Raw genomic sequence first — 20,657 nt, 5'->3', positions numbered from 1 at the left:
GATGAAAATATCTTTTAAATTTAGTCGTTTTTTCGTCACGTCATATTTATTCATTTTAGTCAATTTTACTCTGACTAAACTGGCATTGAGTATTCGTCAACGGCAATTTAGTTGAGGCGAAAATGCAGAAATTATACCAAAAATTCACATATTTTATATGTTAACTTAAAAATGTATCAATAAAAACATGTAAAAACTGCCCTTGTTGTGAAAACCTGATCTGTTTAAATTCTAAATACGTGTCATTTTGAGCAGTAGCAAGTTGTAATATTACATTTATGTTGTGTAAATGTATGATTAATCTCATATGTGTATGGGATGCATTTGGGTGAGTTAATTAACCCGCTAGTAAAGCTCTTCAGTTTACCGCTGATTATTCACTGTTCAGCTTCAGCTCACGCAGCTTAAGCGGCTCAATCCCCGACATTATTGACTATGACCAGATTATTTGAAACACTAGAACTATTATTTCTAAATTTTTCTTCTTTAAAAAACATTGTTAATGTATTGTTAATATTTTAACATACTGTTAACAGTATGTTTTCATTAAAATCGGTACTAGTGCTTGCTATACATCTTAAATTCTAATGCACACAGTTTTTACATTCGAATGTGCATTTTTATCTTATTTTAACCAAAATTCGAAATTTTAATTTGACAGCCCTGGAGCACACGAGAGGACAGAAGCAGTATGAATGGCTAAAATGTTGGTGTGTCAGGAATCTCTCCCTCTCACCGAGAGCTGCGTGCAATTCAGTGCTTTGCCACATAACATTTCCAGGCTTTTTGTTACATGTTGTTATTCTCCAAGTTATTGACCTAGTCCTGTTTTCTTGTTTGTGTATTTTGGATTATGCCTGCTTTTGCTGTTTGCTGATTGCTTGACCTGTGCCTGTATTCTGTTTACTGATTTTGATTCATGATTTGGATTTAAAATAAAACACTTAAACTGCATTAGCATCCATGTCAACTTGAACATGGCATGGTGAAATTCATTCTTATGTAAACAAACAAGCGTGTAAACACAATGGGCAGTATTGAGGTCAGCAAAAATGATCTAGGTCCTGTCCATATATCGTACGATAAGTCGATAATGTAATTATTGTGACAGGCATATTAAGGACTCTCACGTGAAGACTGTATAAACAAGACACAAACACTCATACACTCTCACAAACAATTGCAATTGTTAGTTGTTGTTTTTTTTAGCTGTGTATTCTGATTGCTTTCTGTTATTGATCTCTATTATTTACTTCCACCTTTTTTGACTGCCTCAGATATATATGTATGACAGTGTGTTTGACCCATGTCTGCGATTCAGTTTGGATTTGTATCCCAACAGCTCAACTGTCCATGTTACAAGGACAAAGTACAGTGAAAAATCTGTCTTGTTAGTAAGTGAATATGAGATTTACAACATGTTGTATCGAAAACATTCAATTGCCAATATTCCAATGGATCAATATAACTAAAAGTAACAACCCACCTCAAATAACCCCACCCTTATTCATCTATATTACTGATAATAATAAATCTAATCTCCATAGCAAGTTAGGCTAATCACGTTAGCCGATTTTAGCTAGAACTTGTAAGAGCCAGGTTACAGTGGTTACAGTATGCACATTGTATAAGCTGCTGTTTCGTTTTGTTTGTTTGTTTGTTTTTTGCAGATGTTGCTTGGGCTAATGCTTTTTCTAAAAAGTAACAAAATAATAATAATAAAAATACAAGTGTCAAAGTACCCTAAATAGCACAAATCAGAACATCCTATCATCTTGAACATAAAATCACCTTCATTTTCAATGTAGGCAGTGAAGTCAAAAGTGTTGTTGATGAAGGTGGTGTTGTAGGTCAGGGTGGAGTTGTAGTCATCCATAGTGCTGTTTGAAATGGGCCAGCGTATACACTTGTGGCGCAGGTTCCCCATGAATAGCTGCAGGCCAATGAGGGCAAACACAGCCAGGGCAAAGTTGGTCAGAATCATCACATCCACCATCTTCTTAACAGACTGGATCAGAGCTCCAACAATAGTTTTCAAGCCTGAGAGAAAGAGAATGTCAATGAGGGAGAGAATGAAACAGGGAAAAGCAGAGGAAAACGTGGAGAGTAACTGAAAATAAAATAAAATAAAAATAAAAATAAAAAGCAAAAGAAATGAGTATAAAATAGATATGTTTATGGATGCTATAAATAAAACCACACAAACCAGGAATAACAGTGATTGTTTTAAGCGCTCTGAGCACACGAAACGTCCTAAGCGCTGACACATTTCCGAGGTCAACAAACTCGGTGATGTACCTAAATGCAGCAGAAAGACAAAAAACTTGCTTAAAACAAAATTATGAACAATAAGATACAATTTAAACATGCTCTAAATTTCAAAAGTAACATTTATATTCTGTATCAACTGGGTAATCAGTGAAGATTGCAGTCACTATACACAAACCTGTGAAACACCATCTGAACCACTATTATTAACCCTATTTCATTACCTGACCTCTACCAATATATCAGCACAGTTGCATGAGCAACAGCATGCAACATAAAATACAACACAATAAAAAATGTTTTTAAAAGTACAAAGTGGAAAGGGAAGTGTGCAGTTTTGGTCCTTGGATTTTTCTTACTGGTTATGTTGTTGCACTGAAATGGGGGTTGTTGCTGATGTAAATGATATGTTTTAATGAGTGCTATATATAGATGTGTCACAACCTCAGTCAAATGGCAGCATTAGCCGACTGTCACTGAGAAGGTGCCCGAATAGCATAACTGCACAAGAAGCATAAGGAGATCACTTAGCAAATAGCACAAAAGATTGGATCTGAAATTCCAAAGGGAAATCAAGCTTTCACAAGCACACTGTGCAATTTCAGGAGTGATGTCTAACATGTCTAACATTGTCGTGCAGAAAACAGGGTTGCATAAACAAAAACATTCTTCATAGTGAGCTTGTGGTACTAATTTTTTTTTTGGTCAACTGGCATGTTTTGTTTACATTTTGCCATTGGCACTACTGTATTTGAAGCTGTCTCATGAGTTTTGTGTAATCCTATGCTCTTGTTGATGGCTTTTAGATGAGCACCACAGCAGCGGCTCTGAGATTTTAATAAATAATTTCTTACACTGCCAGGACCTTATCATCAGCTATCTTTGGTTGCAATGATGACATAACCAGCAATTCATAACCAATGTGTTACAATGTGTGATTTTCATCAGCAAAGCGTAATCCCATCTTAACTCCACAAAATAAGAAAAGCTGATACAAACAAATATTGATTTTAACTATGATGATATACTTACGCCATGCTGATCACCATGAAATCTAGCCAATTCCATGGATCACGAAGGAATGTAAAAGATCCGATACAGAAGCCTCGTGACACCACTTTAATTGTTGCCTCAAAGGTATATATACCAGTAAAGACATACCTGAAAACAATTGTAGTATTGAAATTATTAGTAAATGTTTAGATAAAGATGTAGATAGTATATATCTAAGAAATTACAATTGAGGTAAGCTGAGAAAATCCTATTATTGTTATTACTATTTATTTATTTATTTATTTTACTAATTTTATTTGTTCATGCAAGTAATGGTGAAGGCTGCATCTGCCATTTATCTTATGTATTACTGAAATATGCTGCACTTACTCCACAGTTTTGCTCCAGGCAGGAGGGTTGCTCATCGTCATGAATACACAGTTGGAGAGAATAGTAAGCATGATGACCATGCTAAATAACTTAACCAAGAGTCAAGGAAAAAATGCACACATCCAAGACTGAATAAACTTTAAACGATTAATTGAAGGTATATTTAATATTGTTGTAATGTTCTTAAAAAAATATATATATATATATATTGTGAAATGCTTGTTTTATATATATATATATATATATATATATATATATATATATATATATATATATATATATATATATATATTTAACAATACAATATTTTAAAGGCAAAATTTAGCTAATTCTATGGAGCATCAAGGATATCAGTGTATGAGAATTCTAATAGCTGCTCTTCTCATGAGGTTAAATGGGCTGATAATGTAACAGGATGGTTCTGCATTAAACCTGTAGATTGTGTTGCCTTTGGTGATTATAATAAATGTCTGAAAAAATATAACATAACTAAATTAAAAAAAAGAAGCCTGCTCAAATTTTTCATACAGAGAGCGAGAGGGAGAGAGAGAGAAATAATTATTTTTAAAGTAAATTGAACAATTTCACAGCCCTCTTCCCATGCACAAGAGTTGGTCTTGAGACTGACTTTTTGTGCTTTGTAGAAGGGGTCTATGTCTTCTAGAGGTGTGTTGAGCAGCTCCTCTGGTGGATCTCCGTAGATCATGGGCAGAGACTTCCCTGCCTCCAGGTCACTCCGAGGTGCTGCCGGCTCCCTCTCTGGCTCCACATCCTCTACTTCCTTCCTAATTTTCTGCTCCTCAATGAGCTTCTCAATCTCTGCCAGTGATTCTGGAGTGAAGCGACGGAACACGTCGGTGACTGTGGTAGGGACCATCTTCGCCATCTTCGCATTGCGAAGATACACTACCTCACTGAGGAATCTCTACTTTGAGCTGTTAAGGATTACACAAAGCTGCACATCAACAACTGACATTGACATCTGGGATTAAGAAACATTTAACAAATAAACAGTGTTTTTTACTATAGTCAAACACAAATTACTTTTATTATATACCTTACATATTGGAAAGACAACATAAAATGAACAATTTTTGCCTGCTGTACTACTGTGGTTATTACAATGGATGGATTCCAAATTTCTAAATTGAGCAAAGTTAGGAGAGATGGCAACTTAACATGATTATCATGACTAGGACTATGTATGACCATCCACTTCAATTAATTCTTAATTGTTAATTATTTAATTAATTCTTCACTCACCAGCTATTTTAATAGGAACCTGTAGACCTGTTCTAGATTCATGCAATGTTCATGTTATCCAATCAGCCAATCATGTGGCAGATCACATGCAGATACAGATCAACAGCTTCAGTTAATGTTCACATCAAACATCTGAATGGGGAAAATTGGTGTTCTCGGTGACTTTGACTATGGCGTGGTTGTTGGTCCCAGGACAGGTTTGAATATTTAATAAACTGCTGATTTAGAGTTTGCACAGAATGGTGTGAAAAACAACAGGAACAAGAAGAAGAAGAAGAAGAAGAAGAAGAAGAAGAACAACAACAACAACAACAACATGTTTGTGATGTTCTATGCAAACTTTACCATTTTACAGACAGATCTTTGGAGGTGTAATGCACAGGCTCCCAACCCTAGTGCTGGAGTTTAAATGACTACAGATCAGTAGCCCTGTAGTCATAACTACTACATCATAATGTACATAATGTCTACATTTGTAGTCATAACTTCTCTAAAGTAGTCATGCTTTAGAGACATGTATTCCTACCTCCAATCCATCACAACCCTTCTGCTGTATCCTCTGCAACAATGCGGTAAACACGTGGACCTAATACATTTTGCAACACTTTGATTGCCCAGGATCTGATGCATATGCATGTCCTATGTTTTCAATGTATTTAACACTTTGGACCCATGACTGCTACAAATCAAGCTTTCGGTTCCATGCTAGCTGTGTCATACTCCATCTGATGGTGAATTCAATCCTCACAAATTTAGAATTGGATATAAACTGCAGTTGAATAGAGAACCCCTTGTTCTTAAATGATAATATATAACTCATAAGGCTACAGATGATACCATGGAAAGGCCAACTTGAAGCTGACAGACATATCAAAGTACTATCTTATGACTGGTACCTAAAATTGTATTTAAAAAAAATACACTCACCGAGGTAGAAGACACGAGATTCAATGACAAGAGGCTATCCCTAGATTTAATGGACAGGATACCTGTACTTATGAAAGTTGTCACAATCTGTTAACTGTATGGCTACATGTGTATGAGGTGAGAAAGAACGGAGGGCTTGTATGACGGTGGTATTTATTGCAAATACTGCATTGTATATCACTATGCGAGCTTGTTGCAAGGTTTCAGCACGCATAGTCATGAGCAAGGGGAGACTTTGACCCTATTCACATGAAAACACCCTTCAAAGTGGAGAAATTTTAGAACTCTGTTCACTGTTTTCATGTGGACAAGAAAAATACATTGTTTTGGAAATGCACAGACCCATTGCAGTTATGTATGTTTTATAAATGTATTAGGACTCCGTTATGATAACCACGGACCAGGTAGTTACTTTATAGTCTGTAATTTCCTATTTAATAACGTGTTTGCAATTGAATTTCACTTTGTTTTATTACAACACCTCAACGTATGGCTAAGTGCAACCCTAACAAGGAGTTACTAGTTACTGAAGTTGAATGAATGAAAGAATGAATGAATGAATGAATGAATGAATGAATGAATGAATGAATGAACGAATTAATGAATGAATGAACAAACCATTGGGCATGCAGGTGTTTTTCTGCCTGCATGCTCTTCATATTATACTTGAGGTACTTGACTTGAGCAGTTTATAAGATACTATCACTGGGTTGACATGCTCATGTGAGCTCTTTTAAAAACTGTTCATGAAGATGGGAAGATTTTTTGAAAACAAAGGGCCTTTGTTTGCTATACCTACACCATGACATGAATCTACAACTGCTCCAACTAGAAAAAAATGCACAGCTGCTGTAACACAAAAACAGTAGATAATGTAACAGCAACTAGTCACTGAACAGAGTGAGATGGAGAGAGGCAACGTCAACCCTTATACATAGTAACAAAGGCACAGAGAATCACAGAGAGAGACATGTGCAAGGGAAAAGCTTAAAGTTTTAACTAATAGCCATCATACAACAAAATGACAAAGGTGAGAAAATTATTCATGAGAATTCTATAGAGTATTGCAGAATATTGTACATGATTTGTATTTCACCATTCAGAACAAAAAACTTTTTTTTTTTTACTTTTCAACTTTACACCTGTTGACACTTAAACAGAAAAAATAAGAGTATACATTGTGGTATAAAGTTTCATGATATCCATCTCCCTACTATGCCTAGAGCCATCCAATGCTTTGAAAGGAAGGCAAACTCTCAGCTCTGCTCCACAAACATTTAAAAATACTGTTACTGTAGTTAAAACATATTTGATTGTGTATTTCTATGAAATACATATGGCTAATTAAAGATTCATTTATCCTTTCTTTGCAGGACATTTTGATGATATAGCTCTAGGTTAACTAAATGATAACCAGAGTTGGGTATACTGTATTCTAATTACTTTTTCTGTTAACACAGTAATGTATTGCATTACATTTAAAATTTTCATTATTTGATTTCAGTTACTGATGCCGATAAAATTACGTTACTTGCATTACAAATTTATTTTTTAGGAAAACATTAAAAAATTTGCATTTTTAAAATAAATCACGTTTTGCACGGTTGCCAGGGGCGTAACCCGGCCTGGGCATTGGGCGCTGTAGCCCTGGAGATTTTTTTCTTTAGCCTCGAACAATTCTCCACTTGGAGCAGTTTAACACTATTTCACTGAACATCAGTAAAAGGAGACGGCGGTGTTGTAATTTTGTATCTTCAGTGAATGGAGGCAAGACCAATCAGACAGAGTTTACAGGAAAATACATGGGAACACTCATGTCTTATTGGCTGACAGTCTCTCAATTCTGCCAAATGCTAAATGGATATACGCTAGAGATGCACCAATGCATAATTTAATCAGATGTTTTTAAATTATCTAGCAGGAAAAGGGCTATTTTCCCACTAGATAGTTTAAAAACATCTGATTATATCCTGTCAATAAACAACACATCGATTTCATGCTGTGTGTAAAGAAGATGTCTCTTGTATGGAATGACGACAAAACTGCAGTTTGTAATCTATGTAATCTCTGCACTGCTAAAATTTTACACGGAAGTGAGGAGCAGTAAAGCGGAAGTTTTGGCGTCGAGTCAAATCCCCCATTAATGTACTTTGCATCGCACTGTAGCAGCTAAACCCATACAATGATAGCTTAGTTGTGCCTCCCCTTGGCGACACCAAACTATTTTATCGGTCTGGTCATCCTACAAACAGTAACAACACCGAAGCAAGTTTTATGAGAACTCCAACTTTTTCTGATCATGTCATACATTGACACGCACTAAGAACTATGAGTTTCACTTTGTAGTGTATTTTTTGTAGGTTTTGAAAGCAACTTAAATTGAAAGGAACTTAAATTGAAAGTAAAGTAATTAGTAATCTGATTATGTTTTACATGCAGTAATCAGTAATGTAATCAAATTGCAATTTTAAAGTAGTAATTAGTAATCTGTAGTGGATTACTTCTTTTGAGTAACTTACGCAACACTGATTACGACGTACTATCCAGCACCGCAGCGTATTCATTAAGATTACTGGATGTTAACCAAGATGTTACTGTAAATGTTGTGCACTAACATTGTGTCATCAGTGACACTGCGAGATATTAAGTGTAATACTTCAAACATAACGAACAATTTAGCCTTCATTACGTGTGCCTTAAGTAATATATTAAGCTCGGATATACGTGCACCATGACCTATTAAAACCTGATACCTCACTTAGCTACTCTTCTGCAACACACTTCAGTCCAATCCTTGAACAGTGAACACACTATAAAAGTGTCAGGGTAATGACAAAGTGTAGAGGGAGGTTGAAAGTGGTATTAGTAGTGGTAGCAGGACTTTCCCACAGTACTAATGATACACTGACGCACACCAGAGTTACTTAGTAGCTACTAAGTTTTGATAATCACACAAAGCCTATTAATACCAAAGTTCACTACTATATAGTTGACTTATCAAATTTGTAACAGCTTTCTGAATACAGAAGTATACTGTATGAACAAGAAAGTATACTGCACACTATTTTGCATCCTTATGCAAGTCTGCATCTTGTTATATTTAATGAGGCAATGACCCAAACAGGAGAATATGCATGAAAATGAAAGGAGACCTAAGCTAATTTAATTAATCAAATAAAAGGGAGTGCAGTACGCTGAGGCATGGCAAAGACTGTGTTGAAGGTATTAAGTTAAGACAGTGTCAGTTCAAGCATACATGTACATAACCTAAGGGTGTGGGGTTTAAAAGCACACACACCTTCAGAAGGCTTCTATCTTTCTTTAGAGGGTAGGCACACACTCAGTATCACTCCTATACACAGAAACTAACATGACACACATACACCTACAGACAGATACGATGGCCTCCCAGCTGCCATGGGCCATCACAGTTGGGCATTGAGTTACAGAGGAGCGATGACTTAGCTTATTCCTGTCTCCCATAATCTATACTATTTGATTAACATCACAACGACAAACTGGTCAGCATGCCAATTTAACCCATAATATGTTCAGTGACACACTATATCTTGCACAAATGTATGAGCAAGCACATCAACTTTCCATCCAGATCCCCATTCCCAAAAAAGGTCTAAATTGTACCCCTCCCAACCAGTCTGTTTGCCTGGTCTGTCTCCTATTGCTGTTTAAGAAGCTTGTGCCAAGGATGAAGGATACTCTCTGCCATTTTCCCACCACTATTAGACTTCACCATGCCATTCTGGGGTGGCTGGTTAAGGAGGCATGGCAGTGAACAGCATATGACAAGACATTAACACCTCCCCCTTCTTACATTTTATTTCCTTGTATTCTGGGGCCTCATTTCTCCCTGATCCTTAAAATACACGTCTGAAAAATGGTATCAGACTAGGGGCTTCTTGGAAACACTTCATGATATAGATCATGCAAATCAGAATGCTCATTTTAAACATTTAAGGATTGCATGACTGAGCAAGAAGCCCCTTTTATTTAATGAAGTGAAGAGTCAAAGGGGAAATGAAATGTTGGGATTTTGCTGCAAAGGTTGGACAAAAGAAAAAAATGAAATCAAACGCCAATCCTAAGAGAGCAAAACAAAACAGTTAATGATGCTGTTAGATTTCCAAGTATCTCAGGAATCTCAGATTATGTCTTCAGATCTCTGTCAGCCCTTTCAGCCTGTTTTACAATTACTTCTATTAACTTTACTCTTAGTTCTGTGCTGCTATGAGCTAGCATGTGTGATTTACCACAGAGAGTTCAGGCGTGCCTGGAGGAGTCTAAATGAACATACACTGACACATGCTATTCACAGAGACTTCCCAGTTTATTCATGCAAAACAAGAGTATTTATACACATAGCTATGAAGCAAAACACACATGACAAAACACACAGCGCACTGGGTCATACTACAAAATAAGTCTACATGTGTCAGCTATATTAAAGATGGCAGTTGATCAGCTTATTTAAAGACGTAATTAAATGAATACGTTCATCATAGGTATTTGATAGCACAGAGACACACAAACAGGAACTATAACCCAGTATTCCCCATATCCAAGGTGTCTTAATACAGTTCATAATATGAGAGTACATGATATAAGAGAATTTCCTTTCAGATGCTTAATAACATACTATCACATGTCCTTGATTTTTCTGTTTATTAGCTATATAATTGCACATCTGTTTATTAATACCAAATTTTCATAGGGAAAACCACATTATGGCAAGATGGGGCACTATACCTTCATTGTTGACAAGAGAAAGACAGAAACATGCTTTTACCATGCTGTTAACATCATAGTATTACACTTTCAGGACCATTAGGGCATGTATTATAAATCACATATAGTGCAGTTGTACTGAAACTAGCAGCAACAGAAACCTAACTAAAACAAACTGACATGCAGCATTCCATGTAAGAAAGCAAAGAAGCAGTGCTTTTACTCTCAGTCAAAGGTTCACAGCCCTGGTCCTTGAGTTCCTGACGGCAAATTGGATGCAGCTAGAAAAGACACTCAGCAGGTTATTTTTCTGGAGGCAGGATTCTGGATCTCCATTTAATACAAAAATGCACCATCCTCATCAATGTATCATGACTATCTGTCTTACCACTAAAACTATGCTGTATTTCTAGCCTAGTGTCACCGAAAATGTGTAAATAATTCTGTGCTGTGAAATGAATATGCTTTTCCTACGTGCATGTACAAACCATATGCTTCTTTCCACTCATTCAGCATTTTGTCTCAGTGGTTGAGCTTTAAAAGCTTTCAAATTTGAGCTTAAAATCAAACGTTCATTAGAGCTGAAAGATATATTTCCTCTTTCCATATGAAGGAGACTTTTCAGTTTAGACTGTTAAACATCTTAAATTGTGCACATCCATACACACCGCACATCTACACACAAGGCTTTCTTCCATACATCTTATTTTTCATTCATATGTGGGTGGTAGTATTATTATTTGAATATTATAAAAAATTTAATGCTTCATTAAACAACCAAACCTGCCAGCAAGTGTTTCACAAACAGGTGAAAGCAACTTTGGTGCTGTGGCCAGGTACATTATTGGATGCCCAATTATATTTTGTACCATTAAAAAAAAATCCCATTTTATTTTTTAATATGCTTGGGAGTGGGGGAGGGGGAGGGGGGATAAAGAATAAATACCAGAATAGATAACTTTGTATTAATTTGCTATGATCCTTCACTGTGAGGAGACAAGTAGACCTCCAATGCATACACTGTGTAGACACTCCAGTCTCTGTAATGTACACTGAAATGTCTTACCCTGTACAAACTAGTTATAATCATTACTGACCTCCTCCTACATTACTTAATGAGCTTGTGTCTGGAAAATGTATCCCATCTGAACAGTACTTAAGATGATAAAGTTATCTATTGTTTTCAAGTCCTAGAAATTCCTAGGGATATAGGTACAAAGTTCATGAGTTACTTAAGATGGACACATTACATAATATACAAAAAGTCAGCATAGCCCAAGCCAAAATTATACTTAATTATAATTGGCAAAAAGATATGGCTAATGCCACCAAATGTGTTTATGGCATCTTAAAATAATCCTCCTTACACAACTAGTCCTCCTTTGTACCATGTCAACAGTATCAGTCCTTAATGAGTCCCTCCCCAAAAAGCACTTTGAGCCATGCCTGGCATGTTGCACATGGTGAGCAAATAATCTACAGCACAAATAACAGAATTCATTCCTGTGGCCTGGTGACATCTCCAGACTTGCTTTCTTCAGTAATCTGCACCTTCATTTACTTTCTCGTAGCCTCTGTTATTCTATATGATAGTATAAATATACAGAATGCACAGAGGTACAGTGACTGCAAGGCCTGCTTTAAGCAGTCAAATGTGATCAAACTGAGCAAAAGTTCCAAATTTTTACAGTTGGAAAAGAATTGTGGAAACTGAGGTTATGTTGGATGCTGATTTATGCTTGGACAGACTCCCCTCACTGACAATCTGATAGTGGTCGTGTAAAAGTCATAAACAACTGGCCAGAGATCAAGAGTAAGAGCGATGTTGTTTCTGTTTCCCCTCAGAGTGAGTGTGTGTGTGTATGTGTGTGTGTGTGTGTGTGTGTGTGTGTGTGTGTGTGTGTGTGCGTGCGTGCGTGCGTGCGTGTGTGCGTGCGTGTGTGTGTGTAGACATGCTTGGGTGCGTGAAGCAAGACAAGTCAGTGAAGCAAGACTAGATTTCTGCAGTGTTTCAGTGTTTCATAAAAAATAAACACCAAATATAAATATACAGATATCGGATATCCACATTGGTCAAAATATTTAATGTGTTCAAAATGTCTTCTAATAATCCTACCTTAATCTACAAATTCCATGCATGGGTCTGTGATTTTGTCAACGTCTTCTGCATTGTGGAACAATAGGTCAGTTAGAGGCATTCTATATAGTTAGAGAATTAGGTTTCTGCATAGGAAAAGGTTTTTAGAAACACATAAATAAAAGTATAGAAAATTCTCTGCCTTTTTATGATGTATAGTTTCATTTTCGTGTAACTGCCACATTGAGCAATTTCTGATACAATGTAAAAAGAATTTTAGGTGACCTTAAAAAACATTACACAATTTCTACTAGGGATGGGCATTTCAACCAAAATTACTTTTCAAATTATTCATGGCATTATTTGAGTAACATTCAAATTACTGCCCACATGCACATGAAAAATGACATGTATGTGTCAGGTCCACGCAATCTATGAATTCCCAAAACACACTGCTTACAAATGTGTGTTATCCACTCCCGATGCACCCCAGAATCCACCGCCACTCACCCGCTCTGATCACACACATTTCTCCCCAATCTCACATGCACATAAACGAGGCTCTTATTCAATGAAAGTCTGCAAAGTAATTGCACAGTTTGTCCTAGTGCATCTGACTTTTCTAAGCCTTTTGTATTGTGTTGAATATCCTGGTTTTTGATTCTCTGACTGTTTTTTTGACTCTCGTCTTTAGCTTTGCCTAGTTTATTCTGTTTGCTCATCGCCAGACCCTTGACTGTTTTTTGGCATTGACCCTGCTTCACATTTTGGTATTGTCTATATTGTTGTCATTAAAACAACTGCAACTGCAGCTGTCTCAGCCCCAAATTCCTGACAGATTACTTCACCCACTATGGATGCAGGAGGAGAGCCAGATTTGCACTATGCTCTTTCAGTTGAAAGACCGCTTATGGGAGGGCAACAACAGCATCTCGCTGACCCCGACACTAAGGTCAACCTCCTCTTCCAAGCTCTTGCCTCCACCGCATCACTCCGTCCCTCGACCCAGACACCTAGCACTCCAAAGTCAGCACCAGACAAGTATTTAGGTGATGCATCGGTCTATAAGGGATTTCTCCTGCAATGCTCTCTGTATTTTAATAAGCATTATGGAATATCTGAATCACACTGCAGAGTGTGCTTCATGAACTTACCAGAAAAGTGCTGAAGTGGGCTACAGCAATGTGGGAGCAAGGCGGCGAGGCTACTACCTCATATGAACTATTTACTGATTTATTCTGCTATGTGTTTGATCATTCACCCGAGGCAAGGAGGTAGGAGAGCTTCTTCCGACGATGTCTCAAGGTTCCCGGTAGCAGAATATGCCATTGCATCTGGTAGCAGTTGGAACACCAAAGCACCAAAACCTGCGTTCTGCAATGGTTTGAACTTGGAAGTCCTCACAGAGATGGTGTTGTGACAAGCTGCCCTCCCTCAACTCCCTGATTGACCTCACTTTCTGCCTAGATCATCTGCTGCACAGCCGTTGCCCCAGTCCAGAAACAGGAAGCTTTCTGCTAGTAGACACCCCTCCTGAACCAATGCAACTAGAGTGCACCAAGCTTGATGAAGAGAAAATAGAAAGAAGACACCATGAGCACTGCTCCTTCTACTGTGGTAGCCCCGATCATGTCATTAGGTCTTGCCCGCTTCGCAGCAGATCCAGACCAGGGTCGTCCTCGAATGGGAGCTCCACCATCCACTCCACCTCAGTTTAACCCAATCAACTTTTCACCAATCCCTATTGTTTCAGGTCACAACAATCAGGTGTGCCTTCTGTCTTGACAGCATTAACAGATTCCAGAGCAGTGGCAAACTTCATTGACCATCACTGCATCCTCACTGCTCTGTCACACACCCGCTGATGTCACTGCTCAAGAAGGGGGCAAAGTGCCTGGCCTGGAATCCATCAACACAAACAGCCCACCAGCAGCCCAAAACAGCATTCATCAACGTACCCATCCTCAAGCACCCTGACCCCTCCAAGAGCTTTGTTGTAGAAATGGATTTATCTGAAACAGGGGTTGGAGCTGTTCTCTCTCAACTTTTTTGGGAAAGACCAAAGCTACACCCAGTGGCCTTTTTCTCAAGAAAACTATCCCCAGTAGAGAAAAACTACAATTAAAAACACTTGCACTTAAAAATGCTTGCAGTTAAACTAGTATTGGAGGAGTGGCACTTCTGGCTGAAGGGAGTTAAGCAACTGTTTGTTATTTTCATAGACCACAAAAACATGGAGTACCTCTGAACTGCTAAACGTCTAAATCCCCGCCAAGCTTGCTGGTCCCTCTTCTTTGCCAGGTTCCAGTTCACCCTATCCTACTGACCTGTCTCCAGAAAAATGAAAGCAGACATACTCTCTCAAATGTATACTGAGAAGCCACGAGAGGGCAATATAGAGCCTATCCTCCCACCATCCTTTTTCGTGGGTGCGTGGACTGAGAGGTTGATCAAGCCATTGCCTACCTACTGCTGCACAAATTTCCCCTTGCTTGCTCCCAAACAGAATGCTTGTGCCAGCTAACTTCTGAACAATGCTTATCACATGGGCTCACACTTCCATAGCCACAGGTCACACAGTTATCTAACGTACCTATCACCTTCTGCAAACTAAATACTGGTGGCCCCACATGAGAGCTGATGTACACTGAGCCATGTCCTCCTGCACCTCCCATGTAAAAGTTAAGGTACCCAGAACTTTACCAGTCGGCAAGCTCCTACCACTGCCCACACCCAAATGGCCCTGGTCCCACATCGCTGTCAATTTCATCACTGACCTGCCAGAATCCTTAGGTCATACTAAAATTCTGGTCATTGTGGTTAGATTCTCTATGTGCCTGTGTCTCATTCCATTGCGCAGTCTACCTACTGTATTCGAGATGGCAGAACTTTTATTCAACCACATATTCAGGTACTTCGGAATCCCCTAGGACATCGTCAGTGATTGGGGCCCCCAATTCACTTCTAGGTGAATAAGTCTGACCTCCGGCTATCACCCACAGCTGAACGGTCAGGTAGAGTGGGCAAATCAGGCAAATAAGTTCCTGCCCTGGGTCATACCTCCCAGAACATCCTACGACATTCCTCCACCCAATTGACACCATTTCAGTGTGTACTCAGCTATTAACCTCCTCTGTTCCCCTGGAACGCTAAGCCCACTGGCTCAGCAACTGTGGATTACTGGTTCTGTAGGAGTGAAGAGGTTTGGGAGAGCACCCATTAAGATTCGAACAGATGGCCCAAGCCCACTAGGTAAACACTGATTGTCATCATGGAGAAAACCCTTCTTACCAACTGGGAGATTGAGTATGGCTGGCCACCAAAGATTTCAGGTAATCCCAAACATGCAAAAAATTTAACCACAGGTACATCGGCCCATACAAAGTGCTTAAACAAATCAAACCCTTCACCTACAAAGTAGACCTTCTATGACAATGGTACATGGTACCTATTTTTCATGTCATTCAATTGAAACTAGTCATTCCAGGACCATTGGCCACAAACATCCCACCTACCAGTCCTCCTGCCCCACTCAACATTGAAGGTCAGTCTACATACATTTGGTAAAATCCAGTCAACTCCAGGCACAGAAATAGTTGACTGGAGTACCTTATAGAATGGGAATGATATGGCCCAGAGGAACAGAATTGGATTCTTGCACATGACACAATGCCTCATAAACATTGTGCTCCCAGAGTTGACGCTTTTGGGAGTGGGGGAGGAGTTCTGTCAGGTCCATGCAATCCACAGACTCCAATACCCAGAAAACACCTTGGCCTACAAATATGGCCACCCCGAAGAATACATCCCAGAATTCACCACCACTAACACACTCCCAAACACCAGATTTCTGATCACACACACCTGTTCCTATCTCACATGCACATAAAAGAGACTCTAATTCACTGAAAGTTTGTGAAGTAAATGTTCAGTTTGTCCTAGCACATCTGACTTTACCTAGCATTTTGTACTGTGTTGAATATCCTAGTTTTCAATTCTCTGCCGGTTTTTAAATCTTGTGTTTAGCTTTGCCTAGTCGACTGCACATCGCCTTACCCTCACCTGTTTTTGACTTTTACCTGCTTCACGTTTTGGTATTGTCTGCATTGTTGTCCTTAAAATAAGCTGAACTGGAACTGTTGCAGCCCCAAATTACTGACAGTATTACACAAATAATTTGTATCCGCTGCAGTGTGTGTTTATGCGCTGTATGCTAGGCAGTGTCACACTGAGTGACACCTTCTAAAGCTGGCACACTTCATCACATTACACATTTAAATTCCAATTTTAAAATTTAAGTTCACAACATCCTTGCAAGGCAATGAGTTAAATCATGACGTATTTAACTAGCTAAGTTCTTCCTGTACCACCACACAATTAGTAGTTCACTACACAGATGATGAGCAACAAAATTGCTTCACACTGGCTAAACCACCATTTTCCTATGACAAAAAAAGCAATCTAATTTTGGATTTTACACCTTGTAGCTGTATTTAAAGTTTAAAAATCTAAATTTCACCCAGTTTGCCAAATACCCTTTAAAGCTCAATCAATGAGACAAACCACTGAGACTATATGAGATGGGGCAAGATCTTTATACAGGAATGGAAGAAAAAATATGTTTATTCACAGCACTGGATTATTGACACCATTAATCATGACACTAGGGTAAAAATATTTTAATTTAAATATTAATAATAATTTTAATTTTATTTATTTTCATATTCTATTATCACAAACCCATAAACCTCAAAAACTAATATGGAGAAAATAACCTGAGTTTCCATACCCTGCTGAGGCACCAGTGAATGTTATGATCTTTGCTTATGAAGTCCTTAATGTTTCCTTGCTGCTTATTATGATACTGAAATTAATATGAGAATAATGGAAAGGATAAAGCCATTTGGCCACCTGAGATTTTAAGGTTTTCAACCTTTTGCCCACATTAGGCTGAGAAAGGAGTAGCGACTCGCCTCTGATCACACGTGTCCCCAGTGCAAGAAATCCAAAACCAACACCTTCTGTGTCCAAGAGCATGTGATGCTCAATGCTTTAGCACACATACACATGCTCACACTAAGAGACGACATTATAAACTGTAAAGCCTACTTCCATCCTTACAAATCCAGTTTTTTATTATACTGAGTGTCAGTTCTTTTCCACTCTTTACCACTGATTAACTATTAGAGAGAAATCCAGCATATTCCTCTGCTTTCAGCTTAAACATTATTAAAACAAGTGTCATGTAAAATGTGTATTTTAAAAACACAAACAGACACAACAATCTGTCAATCTGAATAGACAACAATCTCTTTATATAATTTTCACAGTACTTACACTATATGTACAATAGAAGACAATCATAATGTACATAAGAAAATAAACTCCAGTCCACTACGTGAGTGCCTCTCTGTTCAGTAGTTTGGTCAGACTGTATAATAGGATGCTCCTGTCTTGTATATTACTGATTTGCAATAAGAGGGCGATTGGGTTTAAGTGCAGCCACAAGAAAATCATCCAACACCGCTGACTAGAGCAATGTGGATTAACAGTGGAGGAATGGTGGGGTACAACTGAGCACTTCCAACAGCATCAATCAAGCCTTAAAATGAAGACACAAACTATTTTTAACACCAGCCTGCCTCAGGCGATGGGAAAAAGATATGGACTTCAGTAGAACACACTCCAACTGGTACACAGCATACACCAAGTCTGCCCAACACTGAGTAGTGTCAGGGCTTAAAAGGGTACTTCCTTAACCTAACATGTGCAAAAGTGGTGTCAAAGAATAAAAGAGTGTGTGAGTGTGTCTACAGGAGAACGAGACAAAGTGAGAGATGGCATTAGCAATTTAATCTCTCTAATGAGTGAATTTATCCCATTTTATGGATCTCTCCCAAGCATGTAATTAAAAACCATCATGGCAAATGTAGTCCTTCTGGGACAAATATACACGTATGCATACATGTTCAGGTTTCACTGAACAGAGAAAGGTAGGGGGAAAATATTTTCAGATGTGTACGTGCCCCAAATAAAAAAGGTTCTGTTGCTTGGCAAAGTTGATTTAGCTTTGTTCTAGTCGTATTAATTGATTAATCACAGAAAGAATGAAAGAAAGCTGTTCAGTTGTTTATATGTACACAATGAAGAGTAATGAATGAATATTAATCACAGTAATATACAATTAAATAATAATGAACAATTAACTAGGTTCCAGTATTGAGCCATTATGCTTCAGGTCGTGGGAACTTTACCTAAATTGTTCGCATTCCCATCACAACAAATGGTGAGTCAGCAGCAGTTACTTTACCTTGCACACCTGATTAATATTTCCACAGGGCTTTAAGATGTACTAGTCCTTTTGGTCTTCTTTAAAAGCTCTCAGCTAAAGTCTTTACTGTCGTCTTCTCGAGGCCACAGCAATCTCCTTCACAGCTGCTGCTGACGCAGGAGCAGCTTGAGTGAAACCTGAGAGTCGCCTCAGGTAGTGGAGCATTTTACTAAATAACATGGCAAAACAGTACACTACCAGTGGTAATAATAATAATAATAATAATAAATTAAGAAATTAAGAAATTAAGAAATAATAAAGTAATTGTTGTTGTTATTATTTATTTATTTATTTTTAATCTCACAGTAAACATTTAAGGACACTTTCATTACAAGAATCATAAGAATCACTCACAAATATAGGAACCAAATTTGTCCTTCTGTTTGTATTATAGTAAAAAATAAAAATAAAAACTTTATAGCTCTTATCATTTTTGTGTTGAGTAGTTACCAAATTTAGCAGGTGTATAGCTCTGTTTAATTACTAACAGTCCTTCAGGCACCTTCATAACAAATTTGTGCACGCGTCACACCTCAGTTCCTCAGCACCATTAAAAATGAGAATTTAAGCATGAGAGATATATCCAGATTGCTTTATATTTTCATATAGTTTCCCCTTGTATGAATTCTGTATGATGTATGAAAGTTGAAAAAAAAAATACATTCAGGTTGAAGACAACATTTTTAGAAAATATTGTTTCTGAGCATACAAATTTACACAGTTTAGGACTGCTGAATGATGCAAAAAAATTTTTAAAAATTAAAACAAACATACCCGTTCATTTGTTTGTTTGTTTGTTTGTTTTAATCTAAGGTGATCAGTGGAGTCTGGCACAAAACATTTTGACATCTTATTTTAATGTAGAATGTTAATAAAGTTTGAGAGTGACAAATAAACAGAAGTTTATGTTAATTTACAGTAATGCACTCAAGTCATCTGGAGTTGATTTACATCTTATATTTTCCTAAAACTTAAAAAAAAAAGAGCCTTAAATTGACTGAGCGTAAGTGTGGACACTATGCATGAAAGGGTTAAGCATGATTTATTTATTGATGGTTTTAGACTGCAAGTTGTAATAGCCATATAATTACTCGAGTCTAAAAATCTTTAATTAATGAGTGGAACTTTTAATTTTTTTTTTTATATGCAACACTGTAACAAAAACACACCAAATTGTAATCCCGAGCTTCCACAAGTCTAACACTCTACACAAGTCTACACTGGCAATTCTTCATCATTTATGCCATTATTCAGCATACTGGTAATTATTAAAAACAATATTACTGTAGGCCCTATTTTAGGAAATTGTCTATTTTGGTGGCATTGGTGCTGATATATATAATAGATAATAGATAAATAACAGCTAAAATGACAAACCTAGTTGTAATATCTCTCTCTCGCTCTCTCTCTTTCTCTCTCTTGAAAATAAATTAGTGACGTTCAAATGTGTAAGTGATCAGAGTGTGAAATATAGCCTAGGCCTGCATAAAATAATGCATAACAGTCTCTTGACTCAGTACTGCATCAGAACATGCAATAATTAAGAACTTTATGTCACATGCTGTATGTAGCAGCGCCATCTTTTGGTACCAGACAACATGTCAATGCCTATAGCCCTCAAAATTAAAATGGCCTTTTTTTTTCAAAGCTCTTTATGGTCCATGT

The 20,657-nt window shown here is 37.6% G+C and overlaps 1 protein-coding gene across 2 annotated transcripts in view; it reads right to left on the bottom strand.

Moving 5' to 3' along the window:
• Positions 1-19,110, bottom strand: part of scn4aa (sodium channel, voltage-gated, type IV, alpha, a) — a 39,336-nt gene extending 20,226 nt beyond the window's left edge. Inside the window, exons 1-7 of one of the 2 annotated variants that reach the window (XM_017484408.3) lie at positions 18,972-19,110; positions 4,280-4,586; positions 4,003-4,121; positions 3,652-3,741; positions 3,301-3,429; positions 2,207-2,298; positions 1,792-2,040 (exon numbers count right to left, since the gene is read on the bottom strand). In XM_017484408.3, coding sequence (XP_017339897.1) covers positions 1,792-2,040; positions 2,207-2,298; positions 3,301-3,429; positions 3,652-3,741; positions 4,003-4,121; positions 4,280-4,537 — 937 coding nt within the window. In that variant the 5' untranslated portion in view covers positions 4,538-4,586; positions 18,972-19,110. The remainder of the gene's footprint in view (positions 1-1,791; positions 2,041-2,206; positions 2,299-3,300; positions 3,430-3,651; positions 3,742-4,002; positions 4,122-4,279; positions 4,587-18,971) is intronic. The other variant, XM_047159637.2, reaches the window with a different exon arrangement.
• Between the last annotated feature and the right edge of the window lie 1,547 nt (positions 19,111-20,657).

This window comes from Ictalurus punctatus, chromosome 13, assembly GCF_001660625.3.
Source record: "Ictalurus punctatus breed USDA103 chromosome 13, Coco_2.0, whole genome shotgun sequence".
NCBI lineage: Eukaryota > Metazoa > Chordata > Actinopteri > Siluriformes > Ictaluridae > Ictalurus > Ictalurus punctatus.
Note: the sequence above shows the minus strand (reverse complement) of the source record. Positions and strands in the feature narration are given on the sequence as shown.